Source organism: Solea solea, chromosome 6 (assembly GCF_958295425.1).
Source record: "Solea solea chromosome 6, fSolSol10.1, whole genome shotgun sequence".
Taxonomy (NCBI): Eukaryota; Metazoa; Chordata; class Actinopteri; order Pleuronectiformes; family Soleidae; genus Solea; species Solea solea.
In genome coordinates this window covers 15,161,483-15,184,117 of record NC_081139.1, presented here as the reverse complement: position 1 = coordinate 15,184,117, position 22,635 = coordinate 15,161,483, and the positions used below count along the sequence as shown (strand labels likewise).

The 22,635-nt window shown below is 42.0% G+C and overlaps 2 protein-coding genes across 2 annotated transcripts; both read right to left on the bottom strand.

Annotated features, from left to right (window-relative positions):
• Positions 1-7,775: 7,775 nt before the first annotated feature.
• On the bottom strand, positions 7,776-12,220 carry LOC131460896 (transcriptional repressor scratch 2-like). Its single transcript, XM_058631772.1, has 2 exons — positions 11,505-12,220; positions 7,776-9,980 (listed from the first exon to the last, which is right to left on the bottom strand). Exons 1-2 carry the CDS (start codon positions 11,659-11,661, stop codon positions 9,169-9,171), a joined length of 969 nt encoding a protein of 322 aa, XP_058487755.1. The 5' UTR covers positions 11,662-12,220; the 3' UTR covers positions 7,776-9,168.
• A 7,211-nt stretch (positions 12,221-19,431) lies between these two features.
• Positions 19,432-21,743, bottom strand: LOC131461144 (rho guanine nucleotide exchange factor 12-like). The gene has a single exon (XM_058632169.1). It carries the CDS (start codon positions 21,591-21,593, stop codon positions 20,235-20,237), a length of 1,359 nt encoding a protein of 452 aa, XP_058488152.1. The 5' UTR covers positions 21,594-21,743; the 3' UTR covers positions 19,432-20,234.
• Positions 21,744-22,635: the final 892 nt, after the last annotated feature.

Below are 22,635 nucleotides of genomic sequence, written 5' to 3'. Positions count from 1 at the left end.
CCTTTCGTCCGTCTATCTGCAACATTTGCTTGACAGGTTTCAAACTTGGCAGGTGACTTATGAAGGACACCAGTGTGTGCTGTGTGATAGACATGCAACAGATATGAGCTGCTTCTGCATGTCTGAAGGCAGTCAATAGAAAAAGGATATGCAATGTGCACGTGAAGCTGAGTCAGTCGAAGCCTGAGTTGAAGCCTGCACTCATATTGGATATCCTGTATATCTGATGTGGGACCACATATTGAAGATATGAGTCACTTAAGTCTGGTAATCAGGATTACATATGCGATACGTGGCCAAGTGACATGAGTCATATTAGAATCAGTGAAGGTTTTAATGGAGCGTGTCATCCAATAGAGCTAAATCGCACATACAAACTCAATAACCTTTCCTCCCTTCCATTTTCTGTTGTTGGTGTTGATCAATGTGCACATGCATGCCATTTTCAGACCGAGTTCACATTCACATAAAAGCCAGATGCAAGAATCATGCAGTTATGAACGTGTACTGTCAAATCTAATCTGTGATGAATTGAAATTGAACAATGTGACAGATAATCTGAACATGGATATGGCGGCCACCTGACATATCTGCCTTGCTCTGCCCACACAGATATATCACAGTGTGGCGTGTAAGCTCATGACAGGAAAAGCTCTACAGCAGCATGTGATAAAAAAAAAAAAGCTGCACAGTTCATCTTCCCATCACTTCAGGACATTTACAGCTCCAGGGTCATCTGATCTGGAGGGAGTCACATCATTAAGGACAGTCCACATCCATCGTTACACTTTAGCCATCAGAGAGATACCATAGGCAGCAAGTGGCCATGGATCAGTGGGAGAGTGGGTTGTCCTTTGACTAAAATGTAGTGTGGTTTGATCCCCAGTTCCTCTAATCTACATGCCAATGTGTCCCTGAGCAAGACACTTAACCCCAAGTTACTCCTGACGGCGGTGTGAATTCATATGATAGATTTGTGATGAAGAACCACCACTCATAGATGCACAATCTGTAGTACAAGACACACTAGGTAAAACTCTGATGTTTACTTGAAAGCCATATATAAGATAAGCAGCTATGTACTTGGCACTGCAAATCCAAATCCAAACTATTGAAGCAAGTTGTTCCAGAGACTCAAGGTTGCCGGGTAGTTGTAGGAAACCATCTTGCACATCTTACATTACGAGGAGCTACACTGGAAACCCTACTTCCACTATATACATATAAATAGAATTTGCAATTTGCAGAATGTGTTCATTAAAGTTTAAATCATGAATAAACTGACTGAAGTGAAGACAGTGTTTCCTTTATCTTTGAAGACATCAGAGTGATTTTATGATTTAATGCCTACATTTCTTACATATCGTTCCTTTAATTTACTTCACCTGCACCTTAAATTTAGCCCAAAATTGTTATTCAAACTTTTTTATTGTTTTGTGTAAAGGGAGACCAGCAAAGTAATTGTATCATAGGAGACTCAGTGAAATCCATGGTGATAAGAGCCTCAAATGACAATATAGTAAGCAGGGTGGCTACAACAATTCATTGAGTAGTCAATTTGTTATGAACTTCTAAATTATTGGCCAACTATTTTGATAATTAATTTAGAGTGTATATAAACAACACGTTGTGGGTTTTCTTTCTTCCTCTGTGATGGCAAACTGAATATCTTTGGTCTGTGGACAATTGAGGGCATCATCAAATTTGAGGTTTGGGGTTGATGCTTGACATTTTCTGAACCAGACAACAAATCAATTCAGGAAAATGATCACTGAATGAATTGATATGTAGTGTAGAAGTGTGCAGCATGCATGTCGTGCGTGTATTTTGTACATTTGTAGATTACAGACACACAGTTAGCCCTGGTGCTTGACGCTTTCCCCCTGTCCAATGTGGTCAATGACTCCATAGTTGCCCTGTTTCAGTTCGTCTAATGGGTTAAGTGCATGGGGTAAATAAACACCCAGCAGATGCTGCAGGGGATCACGCCTGAACCTTCACTGTGGAAAGTGAGCAAATGGCTTCCAGATTGACTGGTGCTAGAGGGGGGGAGAGAGAGAGGGAGACAGAGAGAGGGGCAGACTGCTGCAAAAGGGGGGCAAGTGTCATCAAAGGGCCTGTTTTTACAAACACAACCTCTTGACACATCAAACCAGTGCAGCGGCAGCTCCTGGCCCCCAGCTCAGCTGCACCAACAACAGCGACCTGTGCAGGACCCGGTTCCACTCATAAAGCAGGACACCATGGTGTTTTACCACACTCGGCCAGCCAGCAACACGACCCCATGGCACTTTCTCTCCCATAGCACCACCGCCACGCCACGTTTGGAACCGTAAATACTTCACCCCCACACACCCTTTCGTCAACTTAAAGGAATGCCATTAAATGTCTATTGACATGCAATAATGAACAGTATGGTGGGGAGAATGTGTGTCAGAGAAGATGTGAACCAGTCATGCAGTGGTATTTGATATATAAAAAAACACTAAAACTGAATAATGGATTATCAAAAAAGCTGACGATTACTTTAGTAGTCGATTAATAATCATATAATCTTTGCAGCCCTTTATTTGATAATATCAAATATCCATTTAAACCTGAGATTTTGTGGCTGTTATCATTAACCGTGTATGTTTGTGGAAAACCCTACTTTTTACAACTTGGGACAGTGCTCTATATTTTTAATTTCATCAAAACAGGCAAACAATTGATTGAAATAGGGACCAAAGTAAAAGATACAAAACATTAACCCAGTTAGGGATAACGGTGACGGATTCCATCTTTACCGTGTGTGTTGTATTTTCCTATAATAAAGTGTGGTTCAGTTTGAGATTTGGAGAGATGTGGATTCCAAGGTATTTGATTAATTTCCCCGTTCCCTGATCCCCAGGGCCTCAGGATCTCAGTCGGTGATCGGCAGAATCTCAAATTGTGTCCAGTTGATGAAGTAGCCAGGCACTTTACTGTAGATACTGATCAGATTATGGAAGGGAGGGTGAGGCATTTGTTAGGAATAATACATATAGCCAGGGTTGCTTTTTCTGCCAGGATGTTATAAATAACTAGAATCTAACCTCCCTCACTATCAGCATGTTTACAAAAATGCTAAATCATGATGCTTCTGTTTTTTCAACCAAACATGTCACTAAATAACAAATATAACCCCCTTCACACTTAGAATTGGCATCTGCCCTGCATGATTTAATCACAAGGGAACAGGTCTAAGTTCAGGTCTGAAAAACACCCAATGTGTCCTGAATGTGTCCTCAGACCTGATTACAAACATTACAAATCCATCTTCAAGACATGCTGATGTCCTCTGACTCTCTTCAGTTACGACCTTACACTGAGCAGTGGTGGTAAAATGTAGACACTGAAGTGTTTGACACCCTAAATGTATATTTTGACCAATTACCATATATATGAATAGGTTTGTATACATTAGTTTCACTTTTATGGTTTAAGTGTCATGTCACAATCGATTTTCAGTGCATGCAATGTCTTATTCCATTAACTATACTATACTATACTGTATAAATAGTCTGTGTTAATGTTGTGTTGTCCCCTATGAGAGTAGCATCCGAGAAATTGACTGTATTCAGATAACATGACTCCTCCTGACAGTCAGCTGCAGCCCCCTCCTCCTCCTGCAGAGGCTTCTTATTATCGATCTGCGGTATGTCTGAGTGAGCTGGAGTTTTATTAGAGTTGACACAATTTGAAAAGTATACACAAAAGTTAAATGTACTTGGAAACAATGCATCAAGTGCCATTTTTTTTCAATATATGGGCTTTACCTTCAATTTGAACTGAATAAAGATTGTCTCTGTGGTCTTTCTCCACCTCCTACCACTCTGACTCGCTGCAGCCTTTTGTTCCTTCATGGTCTCTATGATCAGCTATTCAATGACAATGAGGCTGGAGCTCAGAGGGGATCGAGCTTTCGCAGTTGTGGCCCTTGAATAGTGGAATGGGTCTGCCATTACACATTAGACACGCCCCTTCACTCAGTGCGTTTACATAAATGTTAATAGTCTGAGTTTTAAAATCGAGCTAGTCTTAGTCAGACTAACGTACCTGGATAATGCGATTCATAGTCCAATTACTCCTGCATGTATACGCATAGTTGGACTGGAGTCTGGACATGGCGTTCCGCGCATGCACCAAAATTACGTATAATCCATCTCACTGTTCGCTGTTTGTTATTCTGTGACTTAAAGATCAACAGGAAACTGATTAAATACGCACCAACTTATACAGAGCCACCTCAGAGGTGGAGGCGGACGTTCACAGCCGATAAATTGATTTTCTCCTCCGCATGTAGCTACTCCTCGGCATGTTGTCCGATTGCCCATCTTAGTCATCATGACTATGGCCGTATGTCGTCTTGTGCTGTCTTTTACTTATTTTGTATCTATTTATTCTTAAATAAAGATAGCAATCGGGAGATAGATTTGGATTGAATTGAATTGAATAGATTCCTAAATCTCACTCACTTTCATTTTTGTCATTCATCTCACAAACACCTGCTTACAGGCCTTTGTCACGTCACTCATTTTACCATGTTTGAGCAGGTTTGTTGCTATTGCAAACATCAACAGTGTGACAGTTAAACAGCATGCACCCTGAAACCTGAGGAGGCTAAATGGGACTGAGCCCCATCATTAAATTGCTTTTTTACACCTGTGCATTTCCTACTGTGACCTGTCAAAATGGCTGCTGTGAAAAGGGCCCTGCGGTGCAATGTGTAGAATCCCATAATAGTAATATCATAATAAAATAAATTTGCAATGAACACAATACAAAAACAAGTAACAAATCAAAATAAGGAATAGTAAATAAATAGGAATAAAACAGAACAGTGTTAATAAATAAAATAATTATCATATTAAAATTTGACTTTGTTGTCATTGTCATAAACCAGACTACAGAAGATGACAGCATTTGTGGGCAACCTCAAACACAAACAAACAATAAATAAGAAGAGGAAACATTTTAAACAAGTGTTTTAAACGTGAATGATATCTTTATCAGTCCAAATCTCCTGAGGTTAATGAGTCGGTGCTTCTCTTGTGGAGCAAAGCTACTGTAACCCCCCCCCCCCATGACTGGTAGCAACTGTATTATCTTTCGTTTAACCTGTAGTGTGACCCCTAGATAAGACTCCATTCATCCTCCTCCACATTCTTTCCCTCCTGAAGATGCCGATCGTCTTTCACGACCTCAGACAGTTTGAGCGGCCATGACAGGTGGAGCAGTGTGTCAGAAGTTCAACAAATGGCCTCACATGGTCACATCCATCCTTTGTCTGAATTGGCTCCGATTATGAAGAAGATTTATTCTGTCTGTATTCTGTTGAAGATGCGTTCTCGTGTGAAACGTTTGATCATATTACCCATGTGAAATAAACACTCACTATATTAATATCTCAAAGAAGCAGTAGTTGCGATGATGATGATGAACAGTGTGTCATCATCTCCCGCGAGACCCTCACAGGCCCCCAAACAGGCAAAACATGAAGTCAACCACTGCAATACAGGAAGTCCACTCACACGCAATGATTCTTCTGGAGAAGCACGCTGCGGTGTTTAATGTCCACCGCGCCGAGCTCCAGGTCATGCCTGTCAATTTCCTCCTGAGTCACATGGGACCCGCGAGCCATGGCCCTCACAGGTCAGTGAAGTTTATCGCAGCACAGAAATCAAGAGCAAATCCTCGTCTGACATGATGTAACGCACACACGGTTGATGGACTAATAATGAGGGGCTATAAAAAGACTCATCCGTTTTGGCCTTAAGGTCATTTTATCCTGCTGTGGACACGACGGTCATATCCTCTGTGTTCATTGGCCAGCAGTGTTGACCCACAGCGGTGATCTGCTCCTTTGTCTGTGCTGGAAGTGCAATGATTGCCTACAGTCCAGCCTGATTCCTTGTTTTCATGGCATTATCCTTGACCGGGGCATTTCTGAAACACTTATTTAAAATAGGTTGTTTTTTTTTTTTATATTATTTTGTAATTTGTATTTTATTGAGATGACAAAAATGCCTTCATATTTTGTGTCAAAATACTTCAATGTCATGTATTTTTGTACTTTATAATATACATTGTAATATAATATGTACATCATAAGAATACAATATGTGAGGTGCTGCTGCAGATTGGTGCCTACTTTAATTTGCCTGGACTTGAAGTTAAAGTCACACTTAGCAACACAGTGAGTCACAAGCGTTCAGAGCCACACCTGAGTTTCTAAGTAATTATTGTATTGGATGGTAACAGGGTGTTACATTTAAATATGACTACCTAATTTTCTTCTTTTTTTTTGTTGTGTACATACACCAATGACAATTTTAGCTGTAGGCTAAATTATGCAACTGTACTGTGATGAAACACACCAGTAGTGTAGTCAGATCATCCATTTTGGATCGCTTGCTGATTCATTGTGTGCTGAAAAAATACAGTAGTTTATTTTGAAGTAAGCCACATATTGATCGCGATTCTATCGATAGAATTCCGATGAATTGTTCAGCCCTATTTCATACTATCCTGTCCTGTCTAATAAAGAAAAAAAATCATTTTGATGAGCGCACCTTTAATGATTGCTAGATATCCCTCATGTCTATATACCACAATAGTTTCATGAACAGCACATGGATGGATGCATGCATTCTGATGTGCAGGTATGTACAGTATAACAGTTTCTTTTGAATGGTGGCTATTGTGTCTGAAAATAGCCATGTCCAGTCTGTGGTCTACTGAGACACATTAGAGTAGTTGCATTTCCCGTGAGAGGTCAGTGGCTCCCGGGCTCAGCCCTGTCTGGCCTAAAGCTGCAGCCCAGTTCTCATGACACCTGACCCACAGCACATCCTGTGGTCACACTGCAACACTGCGCTGTCAGTGACCACCAGCGTATCATAAGGAATGTGTACATATACAGTCATATATATATATACACTGTGTACACACTTGCTTTTAGAAGGAGGCATTACTCCTCTTTATGTGGCTTTAAGGCTTAAACTGTAAGCTGTTTGTATGGCTCCCTCTGCTGGTCAGGAGAATTATTGCACTTTGAAACATTAAGAAATACATTTAGTATAATAAAAAAAGGGCCATTTCTGTTCACTCTCCAAACAAATAAAATTAATCTGGAGCCACAAAACCTATTTGATATTTGATTGATTTGATTGAAAAACACAGGTCTATAAAACACAGGTTTTTGTAGACCTTGTCTTTCCATTGTTAAAAATATGCCATTATGCAATATAATCTATGAGTTAAAAAAATATAAAATATAAAAAAGGGGATTTTTTGGATTTCTAAAATTATATAAATTATTGAAGTAATTTACAGCTAACAATAGATTTTCTTCAATTGATTCACTCTAAGAGCTGCATCAAAACCAGCAGATAAATTCCAACCAGGTACTTTGGAGCCCGAGGATACTGTTGATAATATATAATAATGATAATGACATAATGCAGCAACATCAACAGTCAACTCATCTCAGTCTCCCTCCAGGGTGTTACAATAGATTTTTGTCTTATCTGCACAGAAGCAGAGCTCTCCTTACATAATATTTGACTTTTTTTGCTCTTAGAAAGTTTTCTGTGAACATCGTTTCAAGAAATATCTGCATCCACACGAAACCCCCCAAACGACTATAAACGCTCTAGTGCATATGCCAGGCCTGTACATGGCGCTGTACCGCTGTTACAGAAGTACAACTAAAAACGAGGAAGGCGCATAAAGCAGCCGCACCGTGTACACACTTTGTCTTTAAAATAAAGCTTTATTTGAATAAGTATACATTACAATGTATACAATCGCAGAAACAGAGTCATAATTAACCATGCCGGGGGGGGGGGGAATAAAAGAGAATAGCCCAAACAAACGGCAAACACAAGAAGAGGAAGATGCCGCTGACAAAGGTAGCGACAAAAGTGCAAGAGAGAGGTTGGGCTATGACATCATCATCATTTTCCCAAACTAATGTGAATAAACAAAAATGCAAGCATGGCATTTTGAGAACGGTTTTCCAAAAATAGTGTTTCAGAGCCCCCAAATCGATGGTTCTGTGTGGATAAAAAAAACTTGAGCGGGTTCTACGAATTTGTTGTTGTGTGTATAGCTTTATCTCTTATCTACTTTTAGGCATCCACTGAAGTCCACACATGTTCATGAAATTGTCTGGAGGGGGCTGTACGTGAGGACGCAAATGTATGTAAAAGTCAAAGTTGCCTGCACTTTGCCTGCCCTGTAGCTATGTTTCCATATATCTGCCGCTTCATTTATATCTAATGAATGCTACTCCTCAAAGTCTAAACTCCATCTTGTCTCATCGGCTTAGTGCCAGATCAGCAGCAAAGCATTCAAAAGGACAATCTGATAATGAATTTTAAGGATGCCCTCTGCTGGACCACATGAGGAAACTACCTCTGTATGTTGAGTTAATGTGGCTGTTATTAGATTTTAAATTAATATGGAACAATGTTCCATAAAAAGACAGTTTGAATGTATGCGGTGAAATAGTTTCCGTGAATTGTTCCTTTTTGGAACTGATTGAACACCAACTGATATCATCTTGCTTGCATGTATTCACATTCACATTAGTAAAAGGGGGGACGTATGGCTGTCAATCATTTTTCATACATTTTATTGTCATCACCAAATTGATCAGACAGAGAAATAATAGAGTCAGAATTTCTTTTGGCTTTTGTTCTCAACAAATCCAATTCGCGGCGCATAATAAGTCCCCATTCAATTCAGAAATACATCAACCAATGATAAATAAATCGTCTTAAATATTGGTAGATAAATAATTAAATAAATTAATAAATATACAAATACATTATTTGACAAATAAAAAAAATGTAGTAGGCAAAATAAGAGCTACTTGGCATAAAAAAGTAATACTGACGTGTAAATTATTGCATTGTAATTCATATTAAAAAAAAACTTAAATATAAAATAGGTTACATTTCTGATCAACACTGAGATCCTCATCAATTCCATACATAGTACCTGAATCGTTTTAAAATGAGGTTACTGCTTATATCAAAAGGCGGGATTAGGATGCATGCATGTGAAAAGCCTGAGAGGCTGCAACCTTTTCTCTGATTGTGTCAGAGCTCGTAAAAAATAAAATAATAGAAATAATTCAAATCAGTCCTCAGAGCTGCCATCGTCCTCCACTTGGTGCCCTTTGAAGCAGGCGGACTCGTAGTGCTTGTTCAGGTAGGACTTGAGTGCAAAGCCTTTGTGGCAGCGCTTGCAGGAGTAGTGCTTAAAAGCCGAGTGCGTCTGCATGTGAGCGCGCAGGTTGGAGCGGTCGGCAAAGGCTTTGCCACAGTGGGCACAGGCAAAGGGTTTCTCCCCAGTGTGGGACCTCATGTGGCCCTGCAGGAGCCAGGGTCGACTGAAGGCTTTGCCACACACCGTGCACTCATGCTTCAGGTCGTGGGTCAGCATGTGCATGGCAAGTGCCGGCATGGACACGTACACCTTGTGGCAGGTGGGACACTTCCTGGCCTGTTGACTGTCCAGGCTGCGGTGAGTCTGCTTGTGTCTGCTTAGATTGGAGGACGTGGCGTAAGACTTGCCACACTCACAGCACATGTAGCGGCCTTTGGTTTTCCCTTTGACAGGGCTGCAGTCTGCTGAGTCAGCGTCCTTGCTGCGGCCTGACCGGCTGCCTCCCTTGCGTGGGCACCGTTGGCTCGGTCTCCGGCGGGAGCGTCCGTCAGAGATGAGGAAATCATTAATGGCGCACACCTCCAGCTCTGGGCCGCTGCCATCTGACTCGACTGTAGAGGTGGAGACAGGGCTGTCTGGATGCTCCATGTCATGGTCAGAGAACTCTTCCCCACTGCTGCCACCCGGGGAGTAGAGGGCCCCCGTGGAGAGCCCGGTCTGCTCTCGACATGGTTCCTTTGTGCTCTGCAACACTGAGGGGATGATGTAATCATGGATGTAGCCTGGAAAAGTTTGGAAAAACATGCTTTCATTAGGAATAAATCAATGTTTTCTTAGGTTTAAGATGATATTTCACCTAACCCTCCAAATCAATAGGAAACCTATACAGGAAGCTCTGTACAAGTGTCAGGTTCAGCCTGCTCTAGCGTACATTTTTCCTGGCTCCAACAAGTGCTATCGTCAATAAAAACACTAGGGTTAGGGTTAGGCCATCGTTGCCACATACTGTATACATCAAACACAATGTGCTGATACTGGCACAGTCATGGAGCGATAGTTTGGCTTCCAGTCAGTCTGTGTGATGCCAGCCCACAGCAGCAGCTGAGAGGCAGAGTCAACAGAGAAATCCCCTCAATCACAAAATTATTTTAATCAGATCATTCCCCATCTGTGGCGTTTCTGAGAGTGTTCATGAGTATGGTAATGCGCGAGTGAGTGACAGGTGTGGGGCCACGATTAAGCAAAAAGGGAAGGGAGGGACAAGGAGGGGGGGTGTGTGTGTGTGTGAGAGAGAGAGCGTTGGGGTAGACCCAAACATACACACACACACACATGCACGCATAAGAACACAAAGGAAAGCAGACAGCTGGCATCCTAAATCTGGGGAACAAATGATTAAACTCAAGTAGAAGACCAGTGATGCTGCTGGTGGGTGGGTGAATTTCTTTGGATGTTACTCAGAGCCACACACACACACACACACACACACACACACACATGCACGCTTACATGCACTGCACTGTTTGCTCTCACAGTCTGGAGAAGAAAATCCCACAGATGAAAATGTAATGTCTGCCAAAGCACTGCTCATGTTGCACTTTATTGAATTACCTGCAGCACTCTCTATTTTCCAGTCAATACCCATCCACTAAAAACCCTGTCCCATCACCTCTCGCCGCTCCACATATGGATTGTGTATCTGCAATCCTACTCCTGGAGGCTATCTAACATCCTGCAGGATCAGATGAGGGAGCAAAGAATGAGAGCGAGAGGGGGGTGGGGGGGGGGTACTTTATAGGAGGAGAGAGACTCAAGGACAACTGCACCATCTGAGGACAACACAGGACAACACAGTCCCGGGAGGCTATCTGCTTCCCCTGCAGTTCAAGCTGACAAAATGTTGCACCAGATTTTGTGCCTGATTCACACATACATGACGTTAATACAGTGGTATTAAACCTAAAGGCTGCTGTGTGAGCATTAAGCTGACTGAGCTAGCGTGACCTGAATACTGTTTAGCATCGACTGAGCGAGAAAACAAAAGTCCTGAGATATACAGCAGGGGTAGAGTGGGGGTGGGTGCCTGGTGGAGGGGTGAGGGGGTTCTGACGTGAGGCAAAGAGCGATTAGGTAAAGAACACAACAGACCAAACAAACACCAGTGTAGAAAATCCATGTTGGTTGTTTTAGCTTCTCTGCAGCTCCGTTTCTGTGAGGAAGACCATGTGGAGCATCACTGCACTGTGTACTAAACTACAGCAGGACTGCACAAGTGGAAAACACAACTCAGAGAGGCATCAACTCACCATTTTCACTCAAACACACCGCCAAGTTGGCGGCTGACTCAGTGATGGCATGTGTCACAGTGTAGGAGCTGTCCCACTGATGCTGGTGCTGATGGTAGTAGCTGGAAGATGAGACATCGTGAACCTTCGGCTGCTTCACCAAAAAGGAGCGTGGCATTTTTTATATTTCTTTTGTTGTTGTTGTCGTTGTTCTTGTTCTTGTTCTTGTTCGCTTGATGGAAATCTGATGCTCAAACCTCATAGAAAATATGAGCAGACAGAGGATTTAAAAAGGAAAAAAAAAAAGAGCTTCCAGGCAGAACAGGCCAAACACCGTATGATTGGAAGAAAGAAAGAAGAAGAAGAAGAAAAAAGAGAGAAGCTCAAAAAGACTGTCCGGGAAACGAAGCCAGAGGGAAAGAGAAAAAGAAAATGTAGTGAAAGCTGAGAGAGAGAAATCAGAGGACAGGGAGGGTGGAGACAGAAAGTGACATGAGGGAGACAGAGGTAGAGATAGAGACAGAGAGAGAAAGAGAGAGAGAGAGAGAGAGAGACAGAGAGGGAGAGATGGCTGGACTAGCTGAGCTCAGCACTACTACAGCCTTTTATATGTGGGGCACGAGCCCCAAAGATCAGGTGGTTCTTTGGAAGAGCGAGCTGCTTAGCATTAATCCATCAAACATCCCCAGGGACACACATCAAATTACCACGAGCCGTCTGTGCCTCTCCCTGCACACACACACACACACACGCACACACACACACACACAAAAACATGCACACACAGCAGTCAACCTCCTCCTCCTCCTCCTCCCATATCCTCTTCCTCCTTTCACCCCTCTCCCAGGGAAGGGTAGAGGACAATGGTGGTGCAGAAACACGTGGGTTTGACTATGCACAGCACCTTGTCCTCCTTTGTGTTTCAATGAAGTAGCTAACACCGTTTATGTTGCCCCCTGAAGCACCCCCAACCCTCCCCTTTTCACCGAGACACCTCCACCACTCCGTTTGATATCATCGGCCACATGTCCACATATAACTATTAAAAGGTTTTAGTGCTGCACCACGGTGTTAGCATGTCAACCAGAGTGTGGAGCAGGCTTCATGAATTTTCTATGATCAGTGGTGTAATGTGTGCCTGCATGTGGGAGCAGTGTGTTTTTATTTATTTAACCGAACATCAGGTGTCAGATACAAGACGGAAGGTTTGAGAGCAACAAGTTTAAATTCTAAGCTTTGTTTACTTACTCTGTAGATGTTCTTATTACTAACATTGTATCGTTAATTCAAAAATCCCTTCCACCTAACCAACTGCTATAGATATTTAATGTATTTCACGTTTCATATACAAGGTACAGTTCAGAGATAAAACACTTACATTTAGATTTTTTTTAATTGGAAAAGAAATGTATGCATTTGCGTAGGTTTACAAGAAATCTTCTTTAAAATTATACAGCACATGTTCAAAAGAAATCAAGTTGGTTTTTTGTTTTGTTTTTTTCCACGCCCCAAACTATTATATCTTTGCTAGCATGAATATTTCAATACACACTCACAGATGCACACGCCTGTTTTTCTGGGTGCATCCATGTTGCACCTAGATAGTGTCACATCCCTTTTTTTCTTTCACATCATATCATCTTTTCATACTCGGGACAAAAAAGTATATAAAACTGAACTCTCATGGCTCTAATTTGGACACATCTATTTGTTTTTGCTCCACATGTGTATTGAACTGCAATGCTGGTGGTGAAGGATAAGTGGCACTGGTAATCTATTGTCTTTGTTTACATTTTGTCCAAGTGAAGCTGCAGCAACTTCAGTCATCTCTGCAGCTCCCAGGTGTCACATTCTGTACTTCTCCTAGCCTAACACACACTAGAGGATATTCAAAATTGACTAGATTTTTTATTTAAATGTGGGAACCGCAGACACAACAAACTTTCTAGCCAATTTTCAATGTTTTAATCCAGAGAAAGCACAGACTAAATGAGCCAGTCAAGACGTAGGACCACAGACTTCAAATCGAACTGTTCATGAAGTCATGGCTGAGAAGATGGAATCAACTTGGCTTGTTCTAAATAAAAGTAGGCAACATCCGTTTCCTGGTCAACTCGCTCTCATTCGTAATTGCGGGGTTCTGCTCACGCCCCAAAAGCGATTTGTCCCATGATGTTCAAATCGTGTCTGTTAATCCCTCACACTACAGGATATTTTGCCCGGATAATCTGTTCAAATCAGCCTAAAATCGGAAAGCACCCATGATTGTCAGAAGGGCCAGATGGGGACCAAAATCTGGCCAATTATGCTCTAGTGTGGGGCAGGCTTTACCTGACCTGCTCCTGTCAGCCACACCCACCTCTTCATTTGCTGCTACTGGACTGGAGCCACTCCCCCTCTCTCCACACACCTGCCTCTCATCATCAATCAGCCTGCTACATAACCTCCTCAGCCCAGTCACTCATTGCCAGATTGTTCCTCTGCATTATTCGGCGGTCACTCCCGGACTGCTTACCTGTTGCCGTCCTCACCTGCGCCCCTTGCCTGTCTCCTCTGCCTGCTTCATGGTAAACCTGCCTGCTTTCTTCCTCTGACCAGGAACTGTTCCTGGGGCTGCTCAGTGTGCTCTGTCTTTGTGTTGCCGTGCTGGTTTCCCTGCCTGTTTATGGACTCTGATTTGCTGTGTGTGTATTGCATATTCCCCTCACTGTACTCACCTGCCTGCTGGGTTTTCCTCTTTGGCCTGACCCGTCTTAACCTCCTGACCTGTCTTGACCTCACCTGTGTGAATGCTTGATACGCGTGTACTTACACCACAATCCGGTCATTTAATTTTGCGTCCATGAGAACGATCGAAATTAAATGGAAAATTCCAGTTAGAACAAACCTTTTTGGAACTAAGACACTTTGCACATGTAAACGTAGCTAATATTGCAAACAGACAAAGAGTAGAGAAGAAGGTAATTGTTCAGTGGATACACTGGAGAAAGTTTTCAGAAATAAAAAATGGGTTTAATGAATGATGTGTCACTTGTTCCACTCATTTAGGTTTGAACCATCACGTGTATTTCCCTGTAATAAGAGACTGCAGGTTTCCTGCAAAGAAATAAATGGGAGAATTTAAATAACCATTAGAAATAAGTGCAAAGGAGTTGACAACCCAAGAAAAAGCTTCAAGCATCATTTAGCAAAAAAAATATATAATTATATTTCCGCCAGTTAAAAGTAATCTAAATGTGCCAGTTTGTAATTGGGCTCTTGCACTCATTGACCTCCTGACAATTAATCATTCATGTCTGATGTATTTCTTTGGTAAACATCTGATTATGTGAGTTAAATTGTAATTCTTTTGTAAGAGATGATCATACACAATGTTCAGTTGCACATTTTACTGATTCCTTACATTTATGTAACATCCGCGGGCAGGTTTGCCGTTTCAATCTTTAACTTGCATCCTCTATGGCTCCTGGCAGTTTTATGCCTCTGTAGAGTGCAGCCTGCCAAACTAACCATATAAGCCTCATCTGGATAAAAAGGACCCCTCCTGGTGACTTCCAGTCCATCGGCTGTGACAGACTGACCTCTGTGTGCACGCTGGGTCAGGGGGTCAAACTCTGGTTGGCAGCTGTAGCTTAATACAGCCTAGACAACTCACTCACAGATGGCTCTGCAGTGCAGGACACAGTTCAGTACAAGTGGAACCTGACAAATTTATAATCACACAGACAGAAAAGCAGGCGTAATCTCCATGTCTAAGTAAGTGATTATTATTTAGTCTTAATTAATGGATAAAAAAGACCAAAAACAACAAATGCTCCAACAACATGCCATCTATCTCTACAACTGTTTGTTTATCTCGATAAATGTTTGAGATGTTTTCCCTGCTCTATCTGATTTAAAAAAAAAAAAAAGGGTCGTTACCAGAGCTTGTTGATGAGCTGACTATTTGAACCAGGTGTGTTGGAGCAGGGGAACCGTTTAAAACATGAAGGGCACTAGGTCCCAAGGACCAGGACTGAGTAACACTGCCCTAAACTGTACAGAGCTGGATGAATAAGGGGAAGACCTGTTTTTAGAAATTCTCCTGCTGTTTGAAAATGTGTCACTGTGTCCCTTTATTGCTCTTATTCATAGCTAATACTAAAAGGAAACATTCAACCAACTTTCTGTTTAATCAAAAAATAATCAATTCATCACAATACACAAAAGATTACAAAAGCACAAACAAATACATAAAAATATGGCATCTAAAAAGGTATATAAATATGAAGAATAAGTACAATATACTCTAATGCTTCAAGTCAGCAAATGCATTTCAAAACAAGATTTCTGAAAATGGCTTGAAGAGTATTAAATTGCGTTGACACAAACAATCCACTGGCCAGCATCAGATTACCCTTATGAATATTTTATTAATGTTTTTTAATCCTTTTTAAAATTGGGTTGAAAGCATGTGTAAATAAGATATTGTAATAGATAATCATGATTTTAATTTTTTTGCATGTCAAATAGTATCGGATAGCACATTGTCTTTTTAATCAGACACCATTTTGGTGTTTTCCCCATTATTATCAGTGGAGTGTAGCTTCTTATATGCCTTGCATGTGCTGCAGAAGCTACTATAGTTCTCCATTTGGTGAAGAAGATGACAGACTTCCTGTCAGTGTGCACCAAAAGCCTCTTTTTGACATTTATAAGTAGTGGTGACTCCTAGATTAAAGTTTTACCAACCAAATAAATGAAACCATTTATAATTTAGTCGTAAATGTAGATCTGTAGATCAGTCTCAGGAAAATGATTCAGTCATGAGTGCTGGTAAAATCTAGTAATTTCATTTCTTGCGCCTTCTGATGAACTGCACGTTAAGTCGCGCCGCTGAAAATGCACCCAGACGTTGCCTGTTGAAGAATGTTGAGTTGTGATAAGTGAGCTAATTTGTGTTAATCACATCCAGTCATCAGAGAGCCATCTGAAAAACAAACGCAAGCCCTTTTCACTGAGGCGTCTTTTCAGCACCTCCACAGAAATCTCCACTCGGCCATCTGACAATGAGGCAGCTGCACACCAGTGAATGAGAGTGATTGTCTCCTTTCTTTTTATCAGCACTCAGTGAGTGAGGAAAAAAGAGAATTTCCCCTCTTCACTCTGCGTGTTTTTTCAAGGGTTTATTATGTTTAGCTGTAGAGCGACTTGTGATTTATGTTCCAACGCATTTCATACTTTTCTTCTTCTTTTTTTACCAGCCAGCTTTGTGATTATGGTGTTAGAAAGGAATTCTCTGCTGTGTTGTCTCTGACACTTGTCTGTACAGGCAAATGACCAAAAACCCCTCCATTCCATTAGGAAGTGATTGTTTAAAGTGATTTGCACAGTTAGCCACATACGCACAATGTCACCTCGAGTGGGGAAGTGGGATGAAAGGTCAGTGGAGGAGTTGAGGAAAGGACTCCCAGCTGTCAGGTGAGCTGACTGACAGATGAAGGAGTGGGGATACCGATGGGGCCAACAGGGGACGGCGGAAAAGCAGGGAGGAGGCGTTGTCCAACTGCATTTTAATCTAGTCAGACCTCAAACCTGATAAAAGGAACGTATCCATCCCCCCATTGAGCACGCCTTCAATCCCACATGTCACTGGCCTTTCTGCTCTGCTAGACGTCAGAGTCTCGGGGGAGCTGTTGGGTGAAAGCTACAGATGCTGTCCGCAATGGAAAAACTAGAGCAGCAACAAGGATGTAGATTAATGCAGACACAATTTGATACTGAACTCTCAAAGTTTCAATTATCAGCTGCAAGCCACAGCTAATATACTGCAAGGGGAAACTATTTACTGAAAGCTTGAGTCTGGAAAAGCTTGCAATAGCAGGATACGTACAGTAGAATGTAGCTGATACATTTCATCCTCTCCTTTCTGCTCTGCAAAGCTCCACCCTGAAATCACACAGATGAGAGAGAGAGCTGTGAGCACAGCTTTGTTAATAGTGACTACATCAATCACCTGTAAGAGGCTGTCCACACGAAAATGAGTTTAGGTGAATCTACTTAGTTTTTTTTTTTTTTAGTTTTTTTTTTTTATCATATTGCCATTTCATCCACACAGAAACTGCATTTTGGGAGCCCTGAAATGCTTTTTTTATGACATTTTTTGAAAACAGGTCCGAGTGGGAAAATCCCAAAACGCCACCTTTGCGTTTTCATGCATGCATCCAATATGCTACTTTAGGAAAAGGGCGAAAACCCACTTTATTTTTTTAACTTGCCTTTGCTGTTGCTTATCTTTTCCATTGCTGTCTTCTTCTTGTTGTGTTTGAAGGTTGTTTGGCCTTTACGTATTACGATAACTTTTATTTTTCTTTCCTTGGTCGCCTTGGCTTTCTTCGTTCTGTCTCTGTTTCTGTAGATATTGCAATGTATAATTGTTCAAATAAAGCTTTATTCAAAAAAAAAAAAAAGTTGTTCAATTCTGAGGTTGTTACGCATTCAATACTAATATAATAATATAACATAGTGCTGTTTTACCCCAGGTCCAGTCTTTGTGCTAAGCTAGGCTAGCCAAATCTTGGATTCCTATTAATGAATTCACTTTATGCTTCAGAACACAGCATGACACAGTAAGCACATTCCCTAAACTACTGAAACCTTCAGATGTAAATCCCTGCTCTAGATTCTTCTACAATTCTGCAGCATTGCAGGGGTTATTCTATGGAGAAAATGGTAATAGTAATAAATAATTTTGGGTGATCCAGCTGATCTACTGTCATGTTTCATGTTTCCTCAGTCTGTACAAGGACATTGTCCTGCATTTGTGTAAGAAGTGTGTGAACTCTGCGGCAGGCTGTAAAAATGATCATCCAGCACACACATTAGTGAAGTAAGCCAGTTTATCACCTCACAATCCCTGTCCTGATGTCCTTGGCACCTGGTATTGACAGAGACCTCCACAGTGGCTTCTTCAATTCACTCTTCCCCAGACACTCGCCTTGGACTTTGCCCTGCCAATAATGCTGCATATTTCTGGCCTGAAGCCTACAACGCTCCCCCATTTCTGTTCAATACACAATCAACTGATGGTGTCAGTGGGGGTGACATTGTCTCTACAAGTGTCATTTGCTGGCCTTGAGAGCACTTACATTAAATGGCTCTTCGCCAAATAGCCCTTTAGCGCAGGCCGGTTCAATTGCACTGTCAAAAGGAGAATTACCTGCAGCAGGGCCCCAAATGGGAGCTCTTGCCTGATAAAGGATGCAAGGAATCATTTAAGCTGATGTCTCTGCATTAGCAGAGCTTGTCTGGGTAGGAGTGAGAAATTGAGGCTAAATCACCACATCTGCATGAATAAAGGACGGTGTAAAGCACAGTCAATTTGTTGTAATTGAGAGGCACGCACGCGTAAGTGTACATGTGCTTTGGGGTTTGGGGAGGGCGACTGCATGGGAAAGAAGTTTCACAAGGTTCCAGCTGTAACACTGCGGCAACAGACTGTTGTGGGGCTCACTCGAAAAAAAAAAAAAAAAGGAAGAGGTGGAGGCCTCTCACCCTCACACACCTTTTGTCTCCTGGCCATCTGCTGGGGTTTTCATAATGGTTGCTGGCAAGAGTGCATGTGTGTGTGTGGAAGGGGTGGAGGGCTGTGTTGGTGGGGGGTTTGTGGTGGGTGTGTGGAAGGGGGTACATTCCGTCACCATACAATCATCCACACTGCACAGCCACATAGGCTCAGCCTAAGCTGGGCCAGTTTAGCCCCCCCCCACACACACACACACACACATGACTCCATATCCCACACACTTACTCCGGTTTATTGCTCATTCTGTTAAGCAGTAGAAGGCCTCAGAAGGTTAGAAACACTACATAGAATACCCAAAGTTAGCCTGAAACCTTTAAGCACAAAACAAAAGTGGCTTGTTTGTGAAGTAAAAATAATGAAGCCACACTAAGGACCAAATAGTCAGCTTATGTCTTTTTATTTTTAATTAACATGGGGATAGTGATAAAAGCTGCAGCCAGGGGGATATGGTTCAGGGACGCAGGTCCAGTTGGATCTCCGGGGGAAGCAGAGCACTGATCCAGGGCAGCAGGATACAGGGTGATATGCGCAGGACCAGAGACAGGAGAGGCAGGAGTGGAACTCAGAAGAATACACTCACCGACTATTTTATTAGATACACATCTTCAATTGCTTTTTAATACAAATATCTAATCAGTCAATCAAATGGCATTTTCATCCATCTATCTTCTACCCCTTTATCCCTTTCTGCATGAAAATGCTTTGTTGATGCTTGTAAGGAGGGGCACTTTGTCACTAGAACCTTTTGCACTTGAGTTTTGTTTATATTTGTTATATTTTGTAGAACATTTTTTTCTTCCCAATCACATTTTGGAAGTCCAAAAATCAAATTTCAAAGTTTCAAAGATTCTTCAGCACAGACGATCAAAGTCAAAGTCTAGGTTTTTGTTGATCCCTTTCATGTTTAACTGTTTCTGGATGTTGACACTGGCACACACCAATTTGTCCTTAGTTTATGACTTAAAACAGTATATTCCTAACATATAGAGTTTTGAGGAGACAGGGTTGAATATATCTGCATGATGTCACAATAGATAATCAAGAGATGTAACTAATAGATAATCAATTGCCCAAGCCTGTGAGATCATCTCAAATTGTTGACATTTAATAAAAGCTCCAGAAGAATGGAACACATGATCATGTATATTTGAGCAATATTGATGCTCTCTGGAATGGAGATCTAAAGGTCATGATATGGCGTAAGGTTTCACTCTCAAGGCTTCAGCTCTCTCGTTGAGTAGACCCTGCCACATTCTCTGATCTGCAACTGTGGGCGCCATCAGCTTGTAGACCTGTTCTCTGTCTTCAGACATGGAAAAGATGAAGAACGACTTGCTGTCTGTGGCCACTGGGCGCACCAGTATAGTGTTGAGTCTGATGATGGGGCTTAAGATATGGTTGGTGTCTGCCGGTTTTTTGCTGTGACATGTCAGTATCAGAAGCCCATCTTGCCTCTGCAGCAGAACCAGGATGTCCTCCAGGAGGAGAGAGTACACTTCAATAGTTTTGTTCTTGTACAGTTTCCATGACAGTAGCCCCTCATGCACCATCGTTCTCTTGGTTAGATCCAGGTTTTTTAGCTCCAGGAACATAGGGTTGTCTTTCTCTAGAGCGGAGGGGTCCAGTCTTCTCTCAAGCCTCTGCTTGTCCTCAGATTCCTTCAAAGCCTGGTCGACATGATTTAGGATCTCCCTACAGTGGTTTGCCGCCTGCTTCACTTTGTCCTTGTCTACTGTGTTGTCTGTGTATTTGGCAATGGCGTCGAGTAGCAGAGGATACTTGGTGAACCGCTGCATCTCTACTGGAATGAGGTCTTTCAGCTGTAACCAATGGCACCGTTGCTTTCTGCCTCCTGGATAAAGGAAGAGAACCCTGAATCTTTCTTCTGCACTGGGCTTGATGATCTCCAGAGCAGAAGGCCGATTGCTGCAGAATGTCCCCACCACCTGCTTAATCTTCTCATCTCCACTGCTGAACCAAGCGAGCACATCATCTCCGATCTGATCGATGAGTGACGACTCATTCTTCTTCCAAGAGGCCACCATTTGCTCCACTATTAAAACATGAAAATGGTGAATCTCGTCGAGGTTGGAGAAGATGCTCTCGATGTCACTAGGAGGCAGGATTGCCTCTTTGGAGAGCCTCTGGAGGAAAACTTGGTCCAAAACCGCCAGCTTCTGCACATGTGCACGCTCTGTGTAAAACAACTCATGGATAATGTTCTGTCTCTTTATTTCGTCAGGGTGGAGACTCGCCAGGACTTCTCTGCCCACCAGCTGTTGCCAGTTTGAGGGGTCATGCTCATGCTCTGATCCCTGGTCACCATCTCTCTGGATTCTGGAGGTTTGATTTCCACCTTGTCCTGCACGTCCCAGGATACTGGGCAATCTGGGGTTCTTCGCCTTCTCTTCTCCTTCCTTTTCTTTCTTAAGGCTTTTCTCGACCTTGGGGAGAATGTTCATCTGGACCTCTTCGGACTCAAGGCTGTGAGGTTCTTTGACCCTCACACCGAGGTGCTTCAGGCATGTGCGCATGATACTGCACATTGTAGCGCTAAATGACAACAAACTCCCTGAATTATAACCAACAAAACAATAGTGTGAGATTCCACATGGACCGCATCACCTTTCATCCTGTGACTTTGATCTTGTGTTTCCTTTGCCTTTCATTTGGATCAAACTTTAATCCTTTGAAGGTACAAAGGTAGTTAGGTTCGAAGGTACGAAGGTAGGTTTGTTTATTATGGAGCAACAGCTTTTCATTTGTACATCTGTACTACTAATAATAATTTCCAGGAGCTGCACTGAGCGGTATAATGGTGCCCTCCATAGTTTGTTCTTTATATTTTCTAGTCTCCCTATAAATGAAATTATTGGCTCAATATTGCAAGATAATGAAATACATTGATATTGAGCATTCTCAGTATATGAACTGACAAAATAAAATGCATGGACGGACACGAATCAACAGTGTAATATTACTGCTGCTATATTACTGTCTGGACAGTTTTTGGACAGTTGTGGAGCTTTAAGCACATTCAGTCCTGAAAATAACACACACAAATTCTCAACTATAAACAGATGAACTGTTGTTATTTCTCATCCAGCTGCCACTGTATTATGTAGTATGTGAGTGAATGTATGTGTCCCAGGTCTCAGTCAGATGACTCACATGCTGCACATAGAAAAGAAAAAAAGGGCATAGAAAATAACTTCAGTGCATTAACAGGGCTCTTTTTTTAATATACTGTATAAATATATAAAACTTTCTGTTGACTATGTTTCTGTTTTCATCCATTTGTATTTGTGGCATGTTCTGGATAAAATAAAGGGCACTTTTTGTGAAAGGTGTTTGTTTGTGCTCTGGCAGTTCTTAGCAGCAGAGAGGAAACGGTTAATTATTGGAGAAACAGAAAGTGGCACACAGCAACCAACGAAGCTGGTCAGACTGGGTTAGCAGGCCTGACATTTAACTCTGCTCCACCTGTTGCTGTAGCTGTTCTTCAGGTAAACATACCAACAGTCATGTTAAATCTCTCTTACTTAAATGAACGTCAAACTTGGCAGGTGACTCACTAAGTGTGTGCAG